The sequence below is a fragment of the Symsagittifera roscoffensis genome, chromosome 3 (assembly GCF_963678635.1).
Source record: "Symsagittifera roscoffensis chromosome 3, txSymRosc1.1, whole genome shotgun sequence".
Taxonomy (NCBI): Eukaryota; Metazoa; Xenacoelomorpha; order Acoela; family Convolutidae; genus Symsagittifera; species Symsagittifera roscoffensis.
In genome coordinates, this window is record NC_087064.1 from 19562149 (window position 1) to 19587367 (window position 25219).

The following is a 25219-nucleotide window of genomic DNA, read 5'->3' on the forward strand; positions in this document are numbered from 1 at the left end:
GTCTGGACTGGACATGCCTAAGTTTGGTCGCTATAAACTGGACAGCCGAAAATTTGACGCGAAAGTCTGGACATGAGTCTGGAACCTCGACCCCGCAAAACAATCTTTTTTATCGGTTGCCTCTTTATCATTTGTTTACCCATGAACATCAGGGCAATTAGCTTATAGTTTAATCGTAATTCAAAAATCTTAGAAATAAATCTTATTTCTAACTAAGGTATTTTTTTTAACTTGCATAAAAATTTGTAGGAATTGAAACTTTGTCACAAATCATTATTTTTGCTTTTTATTGTTTTTTTGTTTTAAATATAATAATGATCTTGATACGCAAATTGAATATTGCGTCTATTTAACTCAGTTTTTTCTTCTTAGCTGTAACGAAGGTTCGTAGGACTTCAAAATGTTATTTTTTCGTGCTAATTCATCACATTTTTTTATCTCTTCGGTTTTGTTTCTATGTCACTTCAGTCGGTATTGTAGCAAAAGCAATACCAAATTTCTCAAAAGCTGAAGCAAATTTTGAATTGACGTTTAAGGAATTTAAAAACAGCTGTTAAGTGAGCACTTGAGGTGATTATTAGTTTATTGGCAGCAGGCAGTGAGTATATTTGGCGAGTTTACTTCAGTGGAGACGATCCGATTCCGAAGTAGGACTTGTAAGCTCCGAACGGAGTGCCAAATTTAACGTGCGCTAAAAAGAAGAAACATTAAATCAAAATTTGTTTCCTTGTCAAAATGAACAGAAGCGCATAATTAAATCATAATAAAGCAAATCAAGCATTAAAGTGAACATGACGCGCAGAACAAAAAAGAGAAGATCTTACTACCAAACTCAAAAGGAGTTTTTCTCTCGACAAACTTCGGTAAAAGGTTCGAACTTTCTGAGTAATACTGATTGACCCCAATTCATTAACAACTAATCCATAAGTTCCATAAATTGAGCGTATGACCAAATGATGGTCCTATTTTTCTAAGATGTAAAACACATTACGAGCATCCACCTTATGGATGCGCCTAATTTTTTGTCAATTATTGACTGCAGAAAAGACGCAAAAAGCTTTATTATGTTAATGTTCTCATTTTAAAAACTGCGTAATAACTAAAAGTTATGTATATTTTGAAAAAAAATGATTATCTGTCAGACCTTAAACAGCATTTTGACTCTTGGGTGATATTATACAGAGCTGCTTTTAATCCAAGTTATATTAACCCTGATTGCATTTGAGAAATTGGGTAAATAGTTCTCTTTTTCAAATCCGCTGTGAAACTTTTAAAATCTCAATACATTATTGAAAAAAAAAGTGAAACCATATTTTTGAACCGTCGCGACTTTCGAAAATTTAATTATCGGAAAATGCAATTTGACTCTATTATCCGAACTGGAATTTCATGGATAAAAATTGGTTTAATTTGCGTTTTATTGTCAGTATCCATAAAAAGGAAAAATTAAAAGTGTCCACAAAATTATCCATTAAATAAGGATTATAAATCTATAATTAAAAAAGCAAACAATAAAAATTGATTATTTTTGTTCTGACTTTCGAAGAAAGTGACGGAATATTTAGGCTCGGGTTTTTTTACAGGCAAGTTCCGTTTTTTAACTAGCCATTTTTGATGGAAAATATTTATATCATTTAAAAAAAGGTATTGTTATTCTGAGCTCAAATTTAAAAACTTCACATGTGATGATTTTTGCAAAGTTATGGAAGTTACAGATTGGCAATTGGGAAAATTGGACGATCAACGCGCAAAATATTTTGTGCTATTAATGCGTAAGCAGAAGTTTAATCCGTCGCAGAATTTTTTCCAAATTGAACCGAGAACCGAGGCGTGCTGTTTAGTCTATTCAATACAATGCTGCATGCGAAACCTATCCTTTTGTTCTTCACATAGAGTTTGTTAGATAATTTTTTTGAAATCTTCATATTTTAAAGCGGAGACTATTGCATAGACCCTAAAAAGCAGTGGGAATATTCAGGGCTTTGCCTTGATACTAGCAGTCTTGTTTATTTTTATAGATAAAAATACAGAAATTTTAGAATTGGTTTTTTCCACTTTATTGAGATTCTTTGCACGTTTCAAATTCAAATTGGTTACATTTCGTTCAATTCGCGCAACTTCGATTTTTTTTCCTCGTTTTTTGTTTAATTTTGTTACTTTCAATCATTTTCTTTATTTATAGAAGCTTAAGGTGGGAGGAAAATTAGAGCCGAACAAAGTTTTTTGTAATCCAAAAATTCCCAAAAACTATTTTTTCCTTTACAAAACTAACATCTGTGGAGGAGAATAATTTTGTGTATATGAATGTTGTTTCACTAATATATATGACAACATTACTTTTTGCAGGAATTGAGTGCCGGAAAAATCCATTTTTTGGCCGAAATTTTGAAAATTGTATTTTGTTAACCTGTATTTTCAAAAAATAGTTAAAATCTGTCAAAAATTTTGGGGGTTTCAAAAATGTGGGGAGGGGTTGGTCGAAGGTGCAAATGTGGCGCAAGGGAATGGATTTTTTTTGCATTTCGAGATAGTTTAGAAATCGAGCAGGCCGTACACTCGTTTTGCAAAATTTTTCACGACGCGAAACAAGAATAAAGTGGAAAATAAATCCAATTTAATTGATATTCACTGGAAAATAATTATTTTTATCTTTGATAAAATAATTGATTAAAATCGATTTTTGTTTCATTTTGTTGTCTGGGGGCAACATGGGAAGCAATTATATTGTTTAGACCACAAAAATCTATTGTAACTGATTTCTTTTCAATTTTCCTTGATGCGGGTTGCTTTTCCTAGATGCGGGTTAAATGAGAAAACTAAATATCTAATTACGAAAAAAGAAAATAAAAATAACATTTTTAATCTTTTTTTCATTAAAAACATAGAAAATCAAACAACCTATAGAAAATTTTAAGCGGTTTAGGTTTTTTTTCACTGAAAAACTAAAAACAAGTAATGCAGGTTTTGTGAGTGTACGGAACTTTGTAGGTAGGACCCAAAAAATGCATGCTAGATCCTTGCTCAAAAATATTTTGACAGCCCTTTTGAGAGCATAAAACTCCAGAACCATTGAGTGTTATGCAAATTGACCTATAAAATGATGTGTTTAATTTAGTTTTAAATAAAATAACTTCATAAATAACTTGACACTGTGTTAAAAGTTTTGAAATTGCTTTAAAAGGAATTGAGCTTTCTGAATATAAGAAATTAGCAAAACATCGAAGTATAAAATTTTTGTGATCGTAGCAACTGTATTTTAGTTTTTGAGGATGTTAGACACTCATTTTTGCGTCATGGGGAGTGAACCGGAATAATTGTTGTTACGAGGGATCCCAACAGCAGTCTTTTTCAGCATTTTTTTCAACTCTTGGATTAAAAAATATTGACTAACAAGGTCCTACCCTACTGTGGTTTCATCAAATCAGAAGTTACAACAGCTAGCTTTGAAACAAAAAACAAAAGTGCACCCGGATCAAAAGTTATGTTTTTGTAGTGTGCGTTAGTTTTTGGCAATTAATCTGATTTAGGGCTTGAAGGTAACTTTCTACATTTATTCTCCAGCAATTGGTCGACAATTCATTGTTGTGAAATTTTGATTTGAGATAAAAATTAAATGCTTACGGTCAATTGTGACGTGTTTGAAGTCAGGGTCTTCCCACCAGTAGATGTGACCTCGCTTCGCCTTCAGGTGGTAGCTAGATCAGAAATAAGTTTTAGGTATAAATTAAGCTCAGAAAAAGTTTTGTAACTTAAATTCAAAGTGGACGAACTTTTCAAAAAAAAAAATGAAAATTTGGTTCATTAAGGCATCTATTTTTGACCAATTTGGCTAAACACGTTTTCAGAGCCGCATTTATTACATTACGTATAACAAAATTGCGTAGTTTTGTCAATTTCACCTCACGAAAATCATTGAAATTAACCAGACTGCTCATATATTAGTGCAAAGACCTGAATGTTTATGAACCACTTTAAGGTAAAATAAAAGTTTTTCATTTTTTCATTCCTTTCAATTTATCCCCTCACGCTAAAACAAATTGCTTTGGGATAGCTTTAGCATCTTGTAAAGTATTACTACTGGCATCAATTCAATTTGGAACGCATTCATTCGCCGCTTAAAAACGCAATATACCGCGCGTTAAGTTTCCAAATTGACCAACTTAGCATTTTTCAAACCTTAAATTAATTTTATGAAAAAAACTATCACAAGTAAAAAAAAATCTTAATCTTCTTATTTGAGCTTAGAAAAATTATATCCCTCAGATGCTATAAAAATTTTTGTAGGAAATGCTTAGTTAAAAAGTCGAAAATTGATTGAATAAAAAACAACACAAGCTCAAACATTCCGCACTTTCCTTGAAATTCACAAAAATTAATTTATTTGAATTGTTTATCAGCTCGTGGCATGTATTCAACACGGTGCATAGAACAGAACAAAACATAGACAAAAAGTTCAATATACAAAGCAGTCAAAAAATCATAAAACAAACAAAAAATACAGCCCGATAACCGACTTCTTGGCAATAATTTGCTTTAATTTTTGTATGGAGTCATACAATCATTAAAACACAACAAATAAAACACAAAATATATTTGAAGAAGAGCTGGTGATTGATCCCAACATTCGAGACCTGTTAAAGACTTTTGTCCCGATTTTTGAAGCTTTTTTCTCCAGAAAAATTTCAACTTTTTAACTAGGAATTTTATATGGAACTTTTTTATATCAGCCGAAAGGTATTGCCGAATCTATTTCATTGGTGATTACTTTTTTGTAAAAATATGAAGGTTTGCCAATTTGGATAATTAAGGCTCGTTATATTTTGTGCTAGTAACGCTTGAGCGGAATTAAAATACGTCTTAGAAATAAATTTAATTTAAATTGAGGCATCATATTTGGTCTATTTAATGCTTTGCTTCATCTGAAATCTTAAATAGCGTGTGGTTATGGTTTCGAAGAAAAAAATTTCAAGAAATAATTCAAAATGTTTTCACTTATTTTAAAAAATTTCATCATTTTTTTTAATAGCGAACACTACTCAATAGAGCTTAAGAGGCAGTCAGATTATCAAGGCTTTGTCCTGATACGAGCAGTCTTGTTAAAGTGAATTTAAGCCGTTTTCTCTTCTAGGAAAAGGACCAACATACGAGGCGCTCAATTCTTCACAGACAACCGCTGTTGAGCCACTGCTTAAAAATTAAATGAAATTTTTTGGCTGTTTTTCTGATTCGACTAATGTGACCTGTTGTTCCAGACGTTGGTTTCTCTTGCACTGCTCCTCCTCCTGAGACTAGGGAAGTCCCTCCTCCTTATATGTATCTCCCCACTCATTCCCCCTCCCCCGACTGACGGAAGAGTACCTCTTTCCCAGCTTGTCATTGGAACGCCATCCCGCGAGAATCCTTGTTGCTGCTCTTGGGTTTTTGAGGTGCTCAGTGCAGCTGCTGTTTTTGGTCGGCTTACATAAGCAGTCTCTTGTTTTCTTGACTTCCAGCGGTCTAAATATGGACATTTCATGAACCAGTTTTCAGAACAAAATGCTCTAAATACAACCGTTGAAACCCAAGAATAATACCAAATCTACAAACTATCCATAGTTTTCTATCAGTAAAACCTCTGATGCGCTCTTAATTAAGACTTCAGCCCGAATGTTTGGTTATTAACTATCGGGGAGGGGGTTGCTAGAGATGGGTATCAACAAGTTTCAATGATTTAGTCGACCCTTTTTTAGGGTGAACAAATAAATTTGCTGAGTTCTCCTGAAAATCTAAAAGAACCCAATTTAGGCCAAATTTTTCCCACCGCAGGCAAAAATAGGAAATATGAAGTCAAAAATACAGTTTTTCTTTCTTTAGGGGTTGTTTTGACCAACGTATAGCTTTTTTTTCGGCGCGCGTTCACCCTAAAACTTGGTATATAATGACACCAGTAGCAGCAGCTCAAATCTAGATGCAAAAAAATTCCAACAGGTCCTCCTTTGGCTCCAATATATGCTAATTTTGAGGAGAGCGCGTGCTGAAAAAACACATTTATTAGGTCAAAACTTTACAAAAACAGCTCAAAATTGGCTCGAAAAATCAAAGTGACAGACCTAAAAAAGGTAGATTTTCAACCCCTCCCCCGTCGAAAATTTCCTGCCCACACTGCTGATTGGCGAAAAGAATATATTCAGAATAAGTTATGTTTAATTGGTCGGTCAAAAAATGGGGAACCGTGAAGGTTAGGGTTTCAATTGAAGCTTCATTTGAGGCGGAAGCAATAATTACGGCTTCCATGTAACAAATGTTTTCAGAATTTATTCAACTTTTCATTAGGTATCCAAACCTGTTTCTGGCAGAGCAATTGGGAATCTTGGCAACAGTCCTTCCGATTTCAGAACCTAGAACAGCGACTGGATGTTTCTGCGACCAAGTTTTAATGAAATATTCACCGAATCAAAATGGAACTCGTAATTAAATTTTAAAGCTCAGTAATTTTCTTGGCTCTTCTAAGTTTAAGCTCAGCTGCAGAAAGTTACGACAAACTAATAGGTTTTTGATCAACTGCAAATTTTATAATCGTTCCGTTATATATAAGAAACAACTAATTTTAAGCTTAAAAAGTAGGCGTGATTAGAGAGTTGGAAGAAACAAAAAGTATCGCGAAGCCGTCTCAACTCCCCTCAGTCTTCATTTTGGCCCAGTGGTCGTTGCCTGGTCTAGGGGTGTGCATCGCAGGCTCCCAACTGCTCCATCTAGAAAACCTGAAACATCAATCAATCACATAACTACCTCAGCCACCATTGGAATTTTTATCGCACGTGCTTCACTTTGTTACAAAAATTGTGCCTACAGAGAATTTCTTGTTGAAAAATAAGTGCTTGTCGCCTCTTTGAGTACAAATTACTATAGGTTGTTTAATAGTTTCATTTGTCTAAAAATTTATCGGCCGCGTACTTCTTTTCTGCAAAGCTGTGTCTTCGGTTTCTTACCGGTGTTTCAGCGGGACGCATCTGTGGGTGAAATTTTTTTCAAGCTCAGAAAATTAAGATTTTGTAAATAATCAATTCATAATTTTGGGTTATTTTTCGAGTACATACTTTTCTGGAAAAGTTTATTGGCTTTACTGTCCTTTTATGATTTGGGGAGGGGACTATACTAAACATATTCATTCTGTCTCATTCTATCTCGGTTTACGGACCGCCCATAGGGTACCCATTTGCTATCTACTTTTGACGCTCGAACTCTGAAATTTAAGGAAAGAGTGAGCACAAAAAAATCAAATTTTTGATCGAAACATACTAGAAAGTGTCTAATTACAACAGCTTAGGCTTGTATTCTTGTGAAAAACTTGAATGCGGCACAAACTTTTCTCGTCTTTTTCATCTTTGAGGAGAGCTTGTAAAATCATTTTTGCTCACCTGAACAAGTATTGTTTTTTTAGTCGCCTATTTTTAGGGGATTTTAGCTTCCCCCGATAAAACTCTACGTATGCGCATGGGATATAAATTGAGAGGTTATAGTTTTTAAGTTTTTAAACAATCCAACCATTTAAAAAAGTTTGATGGAGTACAAAATCTCCAATTATCCTTTTCTCCTCATTCAGTTAGCAAATTTCGCGGAGTTCACGTAGTTGCCATTTTATATGTTCTTTTGAGGTACAGAGTTTTAAGTTCTGAATTCATAGCCTTGCAGATTGAGATTTCTGAGAAATAACAATCAGTGAAAAAAGTAATCATAAGTTTTTCATTGAAAAAATCTTTTTGTTATTTAGTTTTTGATGTCTGATACAATCGACATTGCTTTCAACCGAGTAAACGAACAAACTTTTTTCTTTGAGTTTTTCTTATTTTCTCTGCAACTTTTCACATCAGGTTCAGTAAAATTTTCACAAATTTTATCATGTGAAAAAAATTATTTCGTTAGCCTCCTAGATAACAGTTTCAGTGGCGTCCTTCATGATAGAAGGACCGACTGTTGGAGTATTATTCTAAGTTATTTTCAGCCAATCAGAAGTGAGTGTTCAACAACCTCAAGGAAATTGCAAAAATTTCGAAGAAAGCAAACAAATCCAGGTGATTGCAATTAGTATTGACCGAATAGAAAAAAAGCAGATACACGGATTTTCAATTAATAGGAAATTGAAATAGGGCATTGAAAAAAACTGAAATTGTTTTAACAAAAATAAAAATTGAACTGTTTTGCTGCTATAACTCATTTTCTGTAATTAGTGACTTCAGTTTTGTGCTAAACTCATTTAGCCAGAAGGAACGTCCAAACCATTCACGTTGGTGAAAAGTTTTTCATCATTCGGTCCCTCCATTATGCATAAGAAAACGATTACTTTGATCTCAGGCCCCAAAAATTTCTGCAGCTGTTATATAGCAAATTCTTTATAGCTTTATAGAAAAAACTGTTTTTTTTTTCTGCTCGATGGAAATTCTCATTAAGTACAAATTCTCATTGCGTTTAGTACAAATTAACTACTGTTTTTATTGCTCTTCAGAAAAAATCAATTTGAAAAACAAGCAGAGCACTTTCTGGAAGCAAAATAGTAAATTAGTGTTTCCGAGGAACTGAATTGCAGCTTTCATTTTGTTATGTTAAAAATCTTTTTTGGAAAAGATGGCAAAATCTGCCGTGTGATTTAAATTCTGCTGTATCTGCTGTTTAATAGAATATTCTGCTCATGAGCCGAATTCTGACATTTCTGTTAAATTCGGCTGTTAGCATAATCATTTGGGGCCTGCTTTGAGCTGCTCGGCTTCAAAACCGAAAAAAAATCTTAAGTTAACAATCATTCATTTCATAGATTGAAAACAAAAAGCAAACGATTTGTCACACGACTCTAAGTGGTGGTCACTAGCAAGTCTAATACTGAACATGTAGCTAGATTCGAGATCACTATTTTGACGACTGTTTGATCATGTTTGTTTGTTTTCTCGTTTAGTTTTTTGGGGGTTCTCAAATTTTTTGCAAATATTAAATTTTGCTCAAATTGTTCCATGTTGCGATGTCTGCTGGTATTCAAATTAATTTTAATTAAAAACTCACCCGACGCTACTGTGGGGCCGTCTTTGAGATGATAGAGCCGCCACGTGAAATCTGAAACAATTCAATCTCGATAATGATCTGACCTATGATCCGACTCTACTCGAACCTTGATTCGAAATATGATTCGACCCTCATTGACTTTCATTCAGTCGTCTCAAGGTGGGTCATAAACTAGGTAATCTTTTCAGTTGAATCTTAAGTCGTCGAGCACATCATTGCACGAAATCTGCTCGATGACTAAATTATTCGCTAAAAAATGAGGTCTAGCCCTGTTCATTTTTTATCGGCTTTTTATCCTAGAGTATTTAGTTCACAGATGAACTTAAGCGCTGTGGCCTTTTTTCTGTTGCTCCCATAGTCACCCTTTTTGCACGGTGACATATATGTATTAACATTGTAGTTTAAATGATGTTTTCATTCAATTTGGAACCAATTCAAAACAAGTATTTAATATCCAATTATATTCCTGATAACTATCACTGTAAAATATTTAGAACCAAACAATCAATATCCATGACTAAGACTTATAATAATTTGTGAGGCTGAAACTATTTATAGTTTCAGCTAGAGATGAATAAAATTAACTTGGCAAACAGTTGCTCTTCCTCTCCTCTAACCTCGCAATACCACCCCGCACTCAGTAAAAAGAGAAAGTTATTGATTATATTTTTTCTGAAACTCTCTTATAATCTCTTATAATCTCTTAGTCTCTTATAATCAATCATAATCTATTATAATAGATTACAATCTTTTTTTTTCTGTCAAAAGTCTCTAAAAGTGAGATGTCTTTTCACTCTTTGGTTCATCTGAACACAAAGTTTTACCACGAAACAAAAGTTTCATAGAGATATCTCCTTCATATTAGTTGAAAGAATCCCGCAGTAGGTGAAATATAACTCATTCTATATAAATCATGAAACTAAAGCAGTGTGCTGATATTTGGTGGGCAAAAAAAACTTAAAACGTGCATCAGGAAACAACTATAATCAAGAAGAAAAGAAAAAAACGTTATAAATTTGAATTGATTTTAAAACTGTTAAAACAGTTTTCCATTTTTTTAACATAAACCAACGCCTACAAAAAGCATAAAATACAAGCAATTTAGGGGGAAGTTCGAAGACCAAATTGGCAAACAAAAGGGGTACAATCATAATCGATTGTGATGGAATTTTTCTGCAAAACAAATAAATTAGAAAATTGGATAAAAATATTCGATTATAATCTATTATAGTGTATTATAATTGATTATATTTGATTTCAAAAAGAGATATTATAATCAATTATTATTAATTGATTAAAATTAATTTTTTCGCAATTTTTGTAAGACTTGTACCAAAATCAATCGATTATTAACGCTTGAAGCTGTATACGGGACCAGTATATACTAGATTTATTGAGACTAGGAATTATAAGATAAGTTTAGGATTGGTATTAGACTAGGAAGTTTCACGAATCTATCTGGCCGAAAAAAAAGTTGAAGAACAGAAGGTGTACTTTATCTGAAATTACTCTATGAGAAAACCATCCCCGGACTTAAACTTAAATTGGAGATGAAAAGTATTGGTTACTTATTCCCGATTTATGAGGAAAAAAAACAAAAAGTCTTTTTTAACTCATGTTTCATCATTCTCGAGTTATCGCCGGCTGAAGTGCAGATGAACTTCTCAAGACAAGCCATCTCAAGCGAACTGTAGAAAGCAAATTAACAACTGCAAACTGTCAATTAAAATTCTTTTTCAAAATTGGTAGCTCACACTTCAATTGCAGGTGATATCTTGGCATCCATTTTGCGAGAGTTTATGAAATAAATATACGCAATTATCATTTAAACAGCAGCGAACGTAAACGTTTGTTTTTCTCATTAAAAATAGTCGCTTGGGCAGAAAAATGCCAATTTTGAAGAAAAATTGAAGAAGCCTCATTAATTTTAAAATTTTATAGCAAAAAAAATTGGAACAAAAAAAAGGGCAGATGTTTTTAGTTTATCCAATTTTATGCTCAAGTCAGGCTGACTGAAAATCGGAAAACTAATACAAAATGAGTTTCTTGTCCAGTTTTTTTAGTGTGTTTCTAACATTTGCATTTTTTGCGGTGTTACTCTTACCAATTGTGGAATGTTACTTGAATGGTACTAATGGCGTTGACGATGAAACTGCAATTCTCGAGCATCTCAAACAAGGAATCAATCCTGAAATATCTTTCGTTGACATTGATAAATATTTGCAACTTTCAAAGTTCAATTTTGAAACCTTACAAATATTGAGTTTGAAAACAAAAAAACTGCTTGTATCAGGTAGATCCTTGAAAGCCCAGAACTCCCCATAAAGTAATTCAAATAGTTTTTATAAATAAAAAAAAACATATTTTATAAAAAAAATTTGGTAATAACCCCGCATGCAAAGGTGAAGTACAAAATGGCAAATTTCTCATATAGCGACAGGTTAGTAGGACCTTTTAAGCGGCCTTAATGAAATTTAAAGTGATGCCTGCAGATGAAATAAATATATAATTTTGGGGTCAGGGCATCATTATCTTTCAGATGATGAAAAAAATTTCAGTAAAAAAGTCAGTTTGCTGACAAGTTCAAACTTGTCTGGAACAATGACCCCTTCGAGCAAAAATGTTCCGCCACCTTTTTCAAAAGTCGGAGAAACACGGTTATCAGGTCAAAATTATAAATAGTCAATTGATTTAGAGTGTTTTTAGTGAAAAAATTTGATGGTGCACAAATCGATTTTTTTTAAATTGAGGCTTTTAGGAAAAATTATCCCCCATCTGCCATATAAAGTACAGAGTGATAGATTTAGTAACAAATTAATTATGTCAAATAAGCTGCCTCCAACCAATGCGGAACGGTTTCTAAGACGGATTAAATCTCCGCTTACGAATGAATAGCGCGAAATATATCGCGTGTTAATTGTCTCATAATGATTAAAATGGCAATTTTTAAACCCCCATAATATTACGAAAAACAATCAGGTAAAAGTTTTAAAATTTAAACTCATGACAACAATACTTTTTGAATGATATTAAAAAATTCCGTCAAAAATGGCTAAATAAAAACTCGAAATTTGTGTGAAGAAAAAAATCACCCCGAGCACAAATATTCCGTTCCTTTTGTTACGAAAGTCGGAAAAATAAATTAGTGGTTTTGACCATATAGTCAAGTTCAAAGATTCTCAGAACTGTTTTCAAATTTTTCAGGTTAAATATTTTAGTGTTCGATTGAAAGCTTTCATTTCAATCGCCGAAATTGATTTGATGAAAAACTACCCGATCATTAACATTCCGTTATTTTCGTCAAAAAAGTTTTCTGCAAATAAAAAATCATCGATGCTAACAATTGTTCAAAATACAGACTTCAAAAGCCTGTTTTCTTTAGTACGATTTCAATTTTTTGTATAAATTTTTGGAAAGCTAACTCACTTACTCCACTCATTCTCTCTCTCTCTCTCTCTCTCTCTCTCTCTCTTTTTCCTAGTGACTTGCCAGCTTCAATTCAATTTGGAACGCATTAGTTTGCCGCTTAGGCATGTTACAAGAAAGCAATATTTTGCGCGTTAATTATCCCAAATTGGTCAAATCAGTATTTTTCAAAGCCCTGTAATTTTACAAGTTTACGAGAAATAATTACAGGCAGATTATCTTTTCAAATTTGCGTAAATAATGCGCGATTAACTTTCAGCATCAAAGTATCGATGTTCACGATAGTAAATTAGTGAGTGTTTCACAGGAATCGTCGAATCGAGATAGTCTTGTGGTGAGCGCAACCTTCAGGGAGCACCAAGATACATGAACCGACTCCCCGCGGGAATTTTTTTTCGAGAATTGGTCTTGCGTAAAAAATCAACTCGAGCATATATATTCCTTACTTTCTTCTAAAGCCGAAGCAATAAGATTGCTTGAATCAAGGCAAAGCCCTGAATGGTCGGAGTGCCATTTTATTGGTCTCAAATAGTTTTTGTAAATTAAGTTTTCACAAAACTGGGAACTTTAAGCTGATAATATCAAATTTTAAGTCTTGAAATATGAATCGTGCATGGAATTAATCAAACCAATTAGCTTATTGCCTCAACTCAAATTGCAACCAATTTGTAGAGCGGGATAATTTGCCAGGTGTAAAATATGAAACGAGCAGTTCAGACAGCTTTGAGGAAGGATACTATAGAGGCGTGATCAACCTGCTGGGCCAAAGCAGATCAATGAGGGTCCAAAAAATATTGAAGATGGTGCCAATAAAAAGAATCCACTCGAGCATATATATTCCTCCCTTTCGTATTTCCCGAGAATTTCATGGTCCAAAAAAGGCAGTAGCACGAAATCTGTTTGCCCATATTCCAAGATTGCATATAGTATCCTTTTAGTTTAAAAATGACGACTCTATTGGGCGGAAAGAAAGTGACTGAAAACTTGGCTTGTGTTGAAAGTATAACACCCTCAATGATGAAATCAAAGGCCGAAAAATAAAAGAGAAAGGATGCTTTAAAATGCATCAAAACTTTGCCTGTACGCCTGTACGCCTTAGCACTTAAAAAATAACTTACACAAATTGGTTAAAGAACAGCTTAAGTACGGTGGTTTTAGTCGAAGAATTGCAGAGATTAGTTATTTGATTCCTTGTTCAATCCAGTCCTGCCTAAGTACAGTCCCCCCAAAGACATGCAAAATGGCAGTGTGTTTGTGTACCTGGACCTGTACCACATCCTAAGTGTGAACGAAAGGGAGGGCTACGTGACTGTGAAGATGTGGCTATTCTTCTTCTACTTTTCTCTTAGTTCCCAGTGGAATGTGTCTCAGACTGGAATAGCGTGCATGATTGTGCCTCAAGACACCTTCTGGTGTCCAGATATAGGTAGTGGCGTGCGAAAAAAATGGCCTTTACTTTTAGAAAATTTTGTCAACCTTTTTTCGGGTCGGTCATTTCGATTATTCCGAACTCTATCGAAAGTCAAAAATGGCCATATTTATCAAAATTTTGTTGCGCCGCTGGCAAGTCTTTGTGTTGAAAACTACAATTTCTTCGGGTATATTTTAATTGTCAAGGAAGTGCTAAATGAAGCTTCCAAATTATTTTTCCTGGAGTACATTAAATTTTTCACTAATTAGAGGAAACATTTTTTTTTCATTAGCCTACTAGCTTGTTTCCGTTTCTCGAAATTAGACTAAAACTAAAACATAAAAGATTTGAAAGGTGCTTATCTCGACACAGGGAAAACTTTCTCAAAATTTTAAAATGTCGTTCGAATCACCACTGAAAGGGGTTTTCGATGATATATTATTCGATCCATTCTGTTTTTATTTGTGGTATATGATTTTGCGTGGAAAAAAATTGAAAAAATAAAGCACACCGAAGACAAAGTTCCCCTCTATTTTCAATGGTCGTAACAAAACTGTAATTAAACTAAAAGAACTTTGGTCAGCAGCACAAATAAATGAAATTTATAGCCACCCCGCCGAAACTTATAAACTTTTTCTCAGTGATGATGGACGCAATCGAAACCCTGTACGAGCCCTTTACGAAACAAACCATTTGGGGACATTACGGGGTCGTGATTAGCTGGTCTTCTGCTGTTACTGTTAAGATATCCTGTCAGTTTGATGTCACCGAGTTCCCCTTCGACCAGCAAAAATGTTCGATTCCATTTGAAACGTGGGTTATAGACAACTCAATTTACACATTAGGTAACAGTTTTTCATAAATTCGATCAAATTTACCGAAGGGCGGGCGCGATGATCAAACGAGTGATGATGTTTAGATTTTTTGATACACAGGCCGGCAAAATAGAATATAGATAGAGATGGCATCCCTAAAATTAGAAAAATAGCTAAAATTGCTTGTGCCATAATATCTCATACAAACTAAAAAGCTACCACAACTTACGAACAAAATTTACTTTGTTCGATTTATGCCTGATCAAAAACAAGTCCGGAGTCAAATCTTTCCTATCAGATCTGTTCTTCATTTGGCAAAAATTCTACCAACGAAGCGAATTTAAGAAAATCAATTTTAAAGTAAACGTTTGTTTGAACAGTCACAAGGTCACAGTGTCTTTATAAAAATGCTGTATGGCGTAAAACTAGCGAAACTAAATGGGAAACAAACAACAAGTTTAGCAATGATTGCCTCTTTTTTACCACCTTGAGAAAGCAAAATGAATTCTTCGACTGATAAACCTCCCAAACAGTTTTTTGACGCTGAAACCAATTGATATCAAATAAATTCCCAAAATAATAGTTTGATTTTTGACAAGAACCCAGAACCTTTACCAAAAAATTACCAAAAAGTTTCAAAGCAGTTAAATGACAATCTAAAAGGTTTTAGAGTGACACATCAATTTGACAATTACTTTAAGTACCTGGCTTAGCGAATTTACAGCGAATTTAGTACCTGGGCTTAGCGAACTTATAACAGATACGCTTGTGTTCATAAACGCTTCCAAACTTCGGTGCACATGAAAAAAAAATGAAAAACGAAATTTGGATTTTCTAAACTCGAATCGGTGCTTGTTAGATGGGCAAACCCGGAAAAAAAAGTTTTGGTTAAATTTCCAAAAAAACTGAATTATTTTTATTGGTCTATAAAAATTCTTGATATAAAGTTTCTTGGTCTATAAAGTTTCGCTGTAAATTCGTGAAATTGATCTCCTCGCCTGGCAATGATAGTGTATGAGGAAGAATTCTTATTTGACCTCTAATTTCAGGTCATTCACAGCCTGAACGACTACGGGTGTAATAATGGTACCACGTGAAAGTTTTAGACGCAAAAACGGCCTTGTAGCGCAAAAAAGAGCTTCGCTCAGCAAAATAGCTTAGTCTGGAATGTGGGGAAATAAGAAAAACTGATTATGCTTAGACAGGCTGGATAGCGTTTCATAGATCATCTACGAATCGCAGAAACCACAATTATACCAAAGTAAAAAAGTATCATCCCTAATGAAAACTATGAACTTTTCAAATAGTATAGTTTGAAATGCTTTGTCCTTAAGTTTTTTTCGCTTTATAATACACTGCAAATGAAAACATGGCAAATTTATATAATTTCATATTAAAATTTCAGAAATATTTTATAATTGATTGAAAACAATTGATTGAATATGTAACTATTTATAATAATAATAACACTAAATTTCATTAGATTATAGTAGATTATAATGAATTAAAATAGATTTTAATTCAAGTAAATGTCGAAAAAATTCTAATTTAATACAAATCCAGTCGAATTACTTTTAATCCATTATAAATGTAATTAATTATCATTTCCTTCTCCTATTTTGTTCGTAAATATCAATTGCATTATAAATTTTAAATAAACGACAATTCTTGAAAATTGTGCAAAAGTTTTGTCGTTGACTACAGAAATTTTTTCAGTGACGACAGAAAACTGCAAAATTGCGCACAAGCATAAAAATTTCTCCTGAAATTACGAATCAACCTGTATCCGATCCAAATTTTATCAAGGGCCCCGGCTTACTCTATTTTACCTGAACGGGATGGATAGTCAGTATGTTAAAAGGTTTTCATTATCAAAGTAGATTTTGTAAAATCGAAAGATTTGAATTCTACTGCATCGTGTGGGGGCCTTGCGGTAGAAGTCTAAATATGTGCCTCTGAATTTTTTTTTAATTTTCGGTACTGAAAACCATTCATCATCATTACCACCCATCCCGCTCAAGGTTTTCTCAACAACACCAAGTTGAGCGCTATCTTAACATAAACTATTTCAAAACTAGAAATTTTTTAAACCAAAAGACTCCGGAAATTGCTCGAGCTTTAATTATCAAAAACAAAATTGTGCGATGGGAAAGGAGGTCGTGGGTTGGTATGGCGTTAGGGTTTTTACCAACCCAGACCCGTTCGACTTGGGATTTGGATTGTTCTCTTAGTTCTTCTTGACGTGATTAAGTTTTGTCAAAGTAAGAGTTTATAATAAGACGTGGCCTTGACTGGTTTTTACTCCCACCGCGACTTGTGGCTGCCGGGCGAATGCTGGGACTTCATGTCTGCAGGAGTTGCAGGATAAGCTACAAGCGAGGACTCCCCAGAACCCAGCGCCGGAAGAAACTCTCACTTCTTGGAGAATACAACCGGTAAGCGGCGCAATTGTCTCAAGCTAGAAAAAAAGGCCGTGAATGCAAGATACCACCAACACGACAACCAGGACTGAACGAGCACAAAACGAGAAACGAGATCGGATTCCAAGACCTGGCTTGGGTGAATTGTTTGACAAAATCAAGAATAACAGAGGATGCTATCCACTTGAACATCGGAGATAGTCGGAGATAGTTTATTTGACTTTTTGCAGAAGTTTTAGTCAATTTTAATTGTTTAGGATCTATTTTGCTTTTTGAGTTTTCTTAAATTGGAATTGAAAATAGTTTAAACATATAAAATTAATATTTGAAATTAAGCATAGTTTTGATGAAAATACAAAACTAAATTTAATTAAATTGTTTATTTATTGAGTACGGTTAAGGAGGATTGGAAAATAATTTTGTTATGAAACCAAAATTCACCAATGAACAAAATTGATGATAGTATTTTCTGGTGAGCGGTCTGTTAAAAGACAACCGCTTAGTCATACTCGACAATAAGTACAAAAACACTGTATTAAATAATCAGAATTGAGGTAGGAAAGCAATCATGATTATTCATTTCGACAGTTTTTTTCCTATCTCAATTCACGCTGGTTAATTTAGGATTTGTCTACTTACTGACAAGTAGGAAAACGTGTCCGTCTACTTACTTCTACGTATCCAATTTTGATATACAAAACACACAAACAGACAAGGATAGCCAATTACTGTGCAAGAAGCACAGAATGTTCCGACCATAGTCTTAAAAAAGCTTTTTCAAAATAATGTCGCTTTTTTAGGTGTGATAAAACAACTGAACCGAAAATTAGAGATCAGGCAAATTTGAGATAGTAAAATAAGCAAAATGATAAGCAAATGTTGTAGAAAAATTAGTAGAAAAACGAAAGAAATAAACAAAAAAGTTTCCGAATTTTTCCCATTTTTTTGCAGTTTTTTAAAATTTTGTAATTTTTTTATGCCAAAAGGTGCTGATATGTCACTCAGCTCTCTCCGATCGTGAAAGCTAGTTTTGCACGGAAAACAAAAAAAAAGATCAAAACACACGCGAATACAAAGTTTCTTCCCATTTTTCAAACGGTCGGAAAAAAAACCGAAACAGAAACTAAGAGTAAATGGTTCAAGCAGGTCTCAAGTGCTTGATGGGCTACACTTCCAAGGAGTTTTCTCATTAAATTTCAAAAAAGTCGGACCGCATCTCTTGACGAGTACCGTACACTTAAAAAGTTTTCAATGATTTTTTGTTTATGCGTAATTCGTTGATAATAAGCTTCAGATGATTTCGATTCGCCATTGGCTGAGACCAGGGGCGGATTTAAGGGTGGTTAGATCGCCCTCTTTCCTCAGAGAACTCAGGGATTCGACCCCCTGACTCACTACCCAATGGGAGGGTTCCCGCTTTGGTATTATTTTGAGACCTCCGTTCTTGGCTGACTGTCCCTTAAATTTTTCTAAAGGCTCCAATATATACTAAATATAAGGGGGAAGCGCGCGTCAAAAAAAATGCTATTTTTGGTCAATATTTTCCAAAAGTGCCTAAAACTGCGTTTTCTTGGCCTGCTTTCTGGCCAAAACAGGGTCTTTTTAGTGCTATAGGAGAGATTGGAAAATCAAATTGGTCGGCCTAAAAAGGTCGACAAAATTTGTGAAAAACAGACCCGCAATCCTCGAGAAAATCCGAGATCCGCCCCTGGCTGAGACTATAGTTTTTTTAATTTTGTTTCATTATATTTCTCTGTTTTAATGTCCTTTCAGAAATTGCTCCTGAATTGATGCCTGAAAAAGAAGTGAGATTGCGGAACTACAGAGAAAACGAGGAATGGGAACTTATCCGACCAGTGCTCATAGAGAAACACGAGTCATACGACGACAATGGTCAAAATTGGGATGTCATTTCTCTGAACATCAGCATCAAGTCAATTCATACAATAGTTCACATTTTTGGAAACTTCTACTCCTTTTACGCCCACGACAGAGCATTCGAAATGATGCAACTTTTAAACAAAAACCTCAGTTGTTCGGAAATTCCAGTTTCCATCCAATTGCCCACTCAAAAAAAACAAAGGAAGTATGAGACCTTTAAATGGTTTAAAGGTGGTTGAGAAAATCAAATAAGCTATCCGGATTGAGGAGGTTCAACTGTGTATTAATCGTATGGTTCAACCTATGTCCGTTTTTCGACCAAAATTCTATAGGTCGAACAAATATCAGTCGACCAAATTCGATACATATGTCTACCTAGTTTTTTTTGTCTACTTAATTTTTTGCTCTAAAAAAATACAACTCCACCCATGAACTATTGTATCAAATCACTAAACCAAACACATAATCGTAGACGGCGACATTTATTCTACTCTATCGTGTTCACAATCCCACTGGCTATCCTCTACTTGTTCTCTGGATTCGTCTTTCTCATTCCGGTCGAGTCCGGGGAGAAGATATCCTTCGCCATAACTCTCCTTCTGGCTCAAACTGTAGCATGTGGGACTATAGCTGACTTCCTACCTGCCAGTTCCATGCATGTACCAAGGATTGCTCATTTTCTGACAACTACTATGCTGCAAATTGCAGTCAACTCGCTCTTCTCTATTCTAGGTGAGAACTCGGTTGGTTTTGACAAAAATTGGGCAAAATTTGTTCATTTTCCTTTCTGTTTCATTATCTAGTAAGTTATGCAAAAGGTATAACAGATATGTGCTATGGAGTTGTAATCTATAATAAAGCGATTGAGGATGAAAGTTATTATAAATTCATTATAGTTTAAATCTCTATAACGAGGTATTGTATGCCTGCTTCTGAAAACCTGAAAAGCTGACCAACGTAATTTATTAAATAAACTGTTTGAATTGAGAAATTGAGAAATGACCAAAAAACAAATAGGTTAATTGAGTAGAACGACTTTTTGATTGAACGACTTAATTGCAAGATTCAATGATATATGGAAAAAGTTTGAAAACTGGAATTGGAAAAACCTAGCCGGTTTATTCCTGCGCTTTATTTTTTTCCCTCGGATCTGACCTCAACTCAAACTGACTATCATCAGGCTACTGTCATAGTATCTAAATTTAGATCATGTTCCATTTCTAGTTGTGCTACTTAATTCATTTACCTGTCTGGCGCTAACTGGTATTTAACCTTCGGATTTTGTCTGTCACCTTCGGATGACAGCTAATTTATTGTCTCCGACTAACTTTCTAACATACGGTTACTTATCTCACTGGATTAATTTAACATATCAAACCGTATTTTCACATGGCGCAGCCAACAGGCCAAAGTGGGGGAAAAACCCACTGGGGGTTACATCGTTTTGGCCCTCGACGTTCGCAGAGCCACCAATGCTATGGGAGTTTTGGTTCAATCGTTTTCAATGGGGGATGGTGGCCAAACATAGCATAAATCCGAAGAACTTTTATTATGCCAGTACGTTAACCGCAGCGCAGGTTACAGCATTACCAGAGGAGGTAGACGGGAAGGATCGCCAGGCGTCGGAGCAAACGCTTATCTTGAACTTGTATTTGTGTCTGGGGGAGAAAGGACAGGATGAGCTACATAACAGGAGACCACACCTGGATTTATCGACAACAAGGTACTCTAGAGTTTTCGATACCATTCAAACAGAATTTAAGAAGGAATGGAACGAAACTTACGAGACATTCCAATTATTGGCACGGAAGCAACAAATAGGAGAATCGTTGGAGCAGTTCCACTCAGTGTTGAGCGGGCTGGCCGCTCGATGTAATTTTGAAATATTGGAGACCACGATTTTGCGGGACGTGTTCATTGCGAACATGAACAAAAGGGAGGCCCAAAATGAGTTATGTCGCTCGACGAAGATACCAGAGGAGGTGTACCGTATTGCACTTTCATATGAACGTGGATACAAATATGCTAAGTCATACGGATTGGCAACCGGGGGAGGAACTAGTGGCACCGCCGGTGGAACTGGAGCGTTCCAAATCAAGACGGAACCGGTGGGAACCATCCGAGGAGGATACAGAAACAACAGACAGCGGGGCCGTGGATTGTTTAGAGGACGAGCAGAAATGAGAGGGTGTGGTTCTAGAAGATGCTATAATTGTGATCAACCCAATTTTACCCCGGAACACCTTATTAATTGTCCTGACAAAAATGCAACGTGTAATTTCCGCCGGAAAACGGGACATTACGACTTGTCGGGGAAAGCGGAACAATCGGGGAAGACCGGCAGTGGGACTAATCTAAAATCAGGAGGATATGGAAGCTAGTGAAATCGGCGACGCTGAGGATACTTATTCGCAACATGAGAATTCCGTTGGCTGGGTTAATACACCGGTAAAGAAGCAACAATCGTGGGATTCGGATAGCTGAAGAGATTATGTTGTCATGGCTATCAAATCTCGGAGAGAAACGGAAATAAAAGTGGCCGGCGCCCGACTACCAATTAAGGTAAATGGGAAGCAAACGAATGTCTGGATAGATAGTGGATCACCAATTTCAATATTCACTATTGGAGAAATGAAACGGTTGTTGGGCACCGCAGGCGTCAGCGTGAATGCACCGGCACCGGAGGACGATGAATTCAGGGATTACGGAAACATTCCTTTACGACTACTAGGAACGATGAACGTCTTGTTGGAAACGAACGGATGGGTGACTAACGCGAATATCAGAGTGATTGGAGGAAGCAGACCATCAATTATTGGGAGAGACCTAATGCCAAATCTTGGATTGCAGATAGTGCAGAAGGCACCGGAGGAGAATGTGATGTCGGTACAGAGCGATCAATCTGGGGCCGAGGCAACAGAGGTGGAGGACTCACTAGACCCCTGGCAGATCTATTTCAGTAAGCAATTTGAAAATCTTTTTAACAGAGTCGGAAAAATTAAAAATTATAGGGTACACGCGGATTTTTTCGAAACGTTAACTCCGATTCAACAAAAAGGACGTAGAGTGCCCAACACATTGCAGGATAAGGTCGATAAGGAAATTAATAAACTTATACGACAAGGACACATTGAAAAGCTGAATGAATGTTCAGACAAGTATCATGTTTCTCCGATTGTAATAACGGTGAAAAAGGACGGATCAGTAAAATTAGCGTTAGAATCCCGGGAGTTGAACAAGCAATTCCACAAGAATAAATACCAAATGCCGAAAATTGAAGAGCTCGTGGATACCGTAGGACAAACGATAAGCGAACGGAAACCAAGAGACGTATATTTTTCTACAATGGATCTCACGTATGCGTACGGTCAATTACCACTTAGCCCGGAAACGAGCGTTCAATGCAATTTTTCGCTGGTGGGAGGAAAATCAACGGGCACGTATCGTTTCCAAACGGGGTTCTACGGCCTTAAAACCATGCCAGCGGAATTTCAGAGAGTGATGGATACGATCCTTTTGGAATTTCCGCAGGCGCATGCTTTTATTGATGACTTTTTGGTGGTCAACAAAGGCACTGAGATTGAGCATATCTCGGCAGTTGAGAGAATTTTGCGGAAGTTGGATCGCCAGAATATGTCGCTTAAGCTCACTAAATGCCAATTTGCGCGGAGAGAATGTGAATGGTTGGGGCACAAAATAACTCGTACCGGAATAACACCGCTCGTCCGAAAAACGGAACCGATCGAATCGCTAAAAGCGTCAAAAACGGTGTCACAACTTAAATCCTTTATGGGTTCCATTCACAGCTTGCACAAATACCTTCCGGCGCTTGCGGAATCATCAGCGTCTTTACGCCCACTATTAAGCCGGAAAAACGATTATATTTGGAAAAACGATTATATCATTCGAAAAACCTGAAAAAGCAGGTGGCTAATTTAGTAGAACTTCAGCATTTTGATATACACCGGGACACAAGAATTGTGTGTGACGCTAGTCATAACGGGCTCGAAGCGGTCCTTGAGCAACTAAATTCCGACGGCTGGAGGCCGATATCGTTCGCATCCCGGTATTTAAACGAGGCAGAAAAAATTATTCTACGAATGAATTAGAAATGCTTGCAGTTGTGTGGGGGGCGGAATATTTCCGAAACTATGTGCTGGGAAAATTTTTTTTAATAGTTACGGATCATAAGGCACTAGTATCATTGCTAAATGGGAACAACAAAAAGAACAAAACAATGTTCAGCAGATTAACAGATGGTTGGATCGCCTTATACTGTTCGATTTTGAAGTAAAGCACAAACCCGGAGCAAAAATTGGACTCGCCGATTATCTATCAAGGCATCCCAGCTTGAATGCTCAACCGGTTAGCACCTATGACAGTATGTTTACGGTGGCGAAAATTAATCGAATTAGATCCGCCCTCGGATTTGAAAAAGAAGCTATCTCTAAAAATAGACTCGAGTCTCCACCGGTTATTAAAAATAAACGCGGTTGCAATATATCGAATAGAAAACGACCGGTAGAGGGCGAACGATCATGCGGTGGAAATTGGACCAATCACAGAGTGACGAATTGCATTTCCGGCAGGTCAATTAAGTCTAGTAATAAATTAGTTGGGACTATTATTGAGGCTGACTTTGCTTACTTAAATTCTTCAAAAACAAACACTCAAAATTCAAAACACAATTCAATTATGGAAAGAAAAATCAGAAAATTATTGGAACGACGCCCCAGCATTAGTAGTAGCGATGAAATAGAGGAGGTTGGTCTGGATATGCAAGCGGTTACAACAGAAGTTCGGAGCACAAAAACAAACACTATCATTTCCATTCCGTCGGTTTATCCTGGCGAAAGTTATCCACCGATTAATCCGGAAAAAAGGGTTATGTCCGTTATTCCGAGAAATTGCAAAGTCGTCAGTAAACAAACCGCTCTTCCCGAATTGTTTAATGTTCGATTTATAGAATCACAATATAGTTCAGATCCACAATTACAAGCCATTATCGAATTGATTAAAGGTAAAGACCCTCAGTTACACTCAAAAATTGCAGCGATGAGTAAGTACTATGCACAGTATACTCGGGAATTTCATGTAAGAGACGGATGCCTATGGATGGAGGAGCGGCTAGTGATCCCTAACACCTTGCAAGCGGCGGTAAACAATAGGCTACAATATTATCACCACGGAAAATCAAGTATGTATGACGCGGCCAAAGACATCTGGTACCCGTACATGTTCCGTAACTTAGCAACTTTCGCCGGTAATTGCCAGGAATGCACATTAGCTGGTAAGAACTTGAAAAATATGTGTTCGAAAGATGATATAGGGAAAATACCTGAGCCGAAAGAACCAAATGAATTGATACAACTAGATTTTTGGGGGCCCATTAACTATTTGAAGGAGTCTAAGAAGTATGTTTTGGTGGCGGTGGATCGGTTCTCACGTTGGCCATTGGCTATGGTCTGTAATTCGAACCGATCGGATAAAATTATTAAATTTCTAAAAGCATACATTATTGCCCACGGAGTTCCGCGCCAAATTCGAGTTGATCAAGGAACAAACTTTATGTCTGAGGAGGTTAGGGCTTTTTGTCATGAACAGAGAATTGAAATTCGCATCTCGCCAGTGAACGATCATAGGGCAACAGGATGTGTCGAACGCACGATTTGCAGCATCAAGAGCTCAGTACTTACGTATGCGCGGGAGGATAAACCGGAACCCTTGGATCGGATGGTCGAAAGAGCCCTCGGAGCTTTAAGATTTGTTAAAAACGCCACTCTCAACAAAACATCGTTCGAAGCGCACCACGGCCGGGAAGCTAACACGGTTCTCAGAAATTTGACTAAAAAGCCTACATTATGGAATCTAAATTGGAAAATTGTAGTACGATCAAAATCTGCATGTTTAGATGAACGAGACCCAATCGCCCAAGCAATGCCGGAGCCTATGGATACCAACTGGGGAATCCGATCGGACACTGAGTACGACCAGAAAAACAGGCGAAGACCACTGAAATTGGCCGAGGACCAAGCTGCTAACCAGGATGAGGAGCCTGGAATTGTGCGAGCACCAAGTGACCCAGTCAAAATACCACCGGCAGTGGTGATGCAGAAGACCGGGGAGCGGAATATGAATAGGTATAGACCATTAAAATCCAATATAGTTAATGAAAGTGAGCATACTATTGAATTGAGTAATGGTTCTGTGCTTAGAAAATCGGGAGTAGCACTAAA

General features: G+C 36.0%; 1 protein-coding gene across 5 annotated transcripts in view; it reads right to left on the reverse strand.

The window, feature by feature from the left end:
* Positions 1-496: 496 nt before the first annotated feature.
* Positions 497-25219, reverse strand: part of LOC134841440 (uncharacterized) — a 41595-nt gene continuing 16872 nt past the window's right edge. For 3 of the 5 annotated variants that reach the window (XM_063857431.1, XM_063857432.1, XM_063857434.1), the window contains 6 exons: positions 9031-9081; positions 6658-6740; positions 6323-6376; positions 5241-5496; positions 3622-3695; positions 497-691 (listed from right to left, as the gene is read on the reverse strand). In XM_063857431.1, coding sequence (XP_063713501.1) covers positions 618-691; positions 3622-3695; positions 5241-5496; positions 6323-6376; positions 6658-6740; positions 9031-9081 — 592 coding nt within the window. In that variant the 3' untranslated portion in view covers positions 497-617. The remainder of the gene's footprint in view (positions 692-3621; positions 3696-5240; positions 5497-6322; positions 6377-6657; positions 6741-9030; positions 9082-25219) is intronic. The other 2 variants (XM_063857433.1, XM_063857435.1) reach the window with 1 other exon arrangement.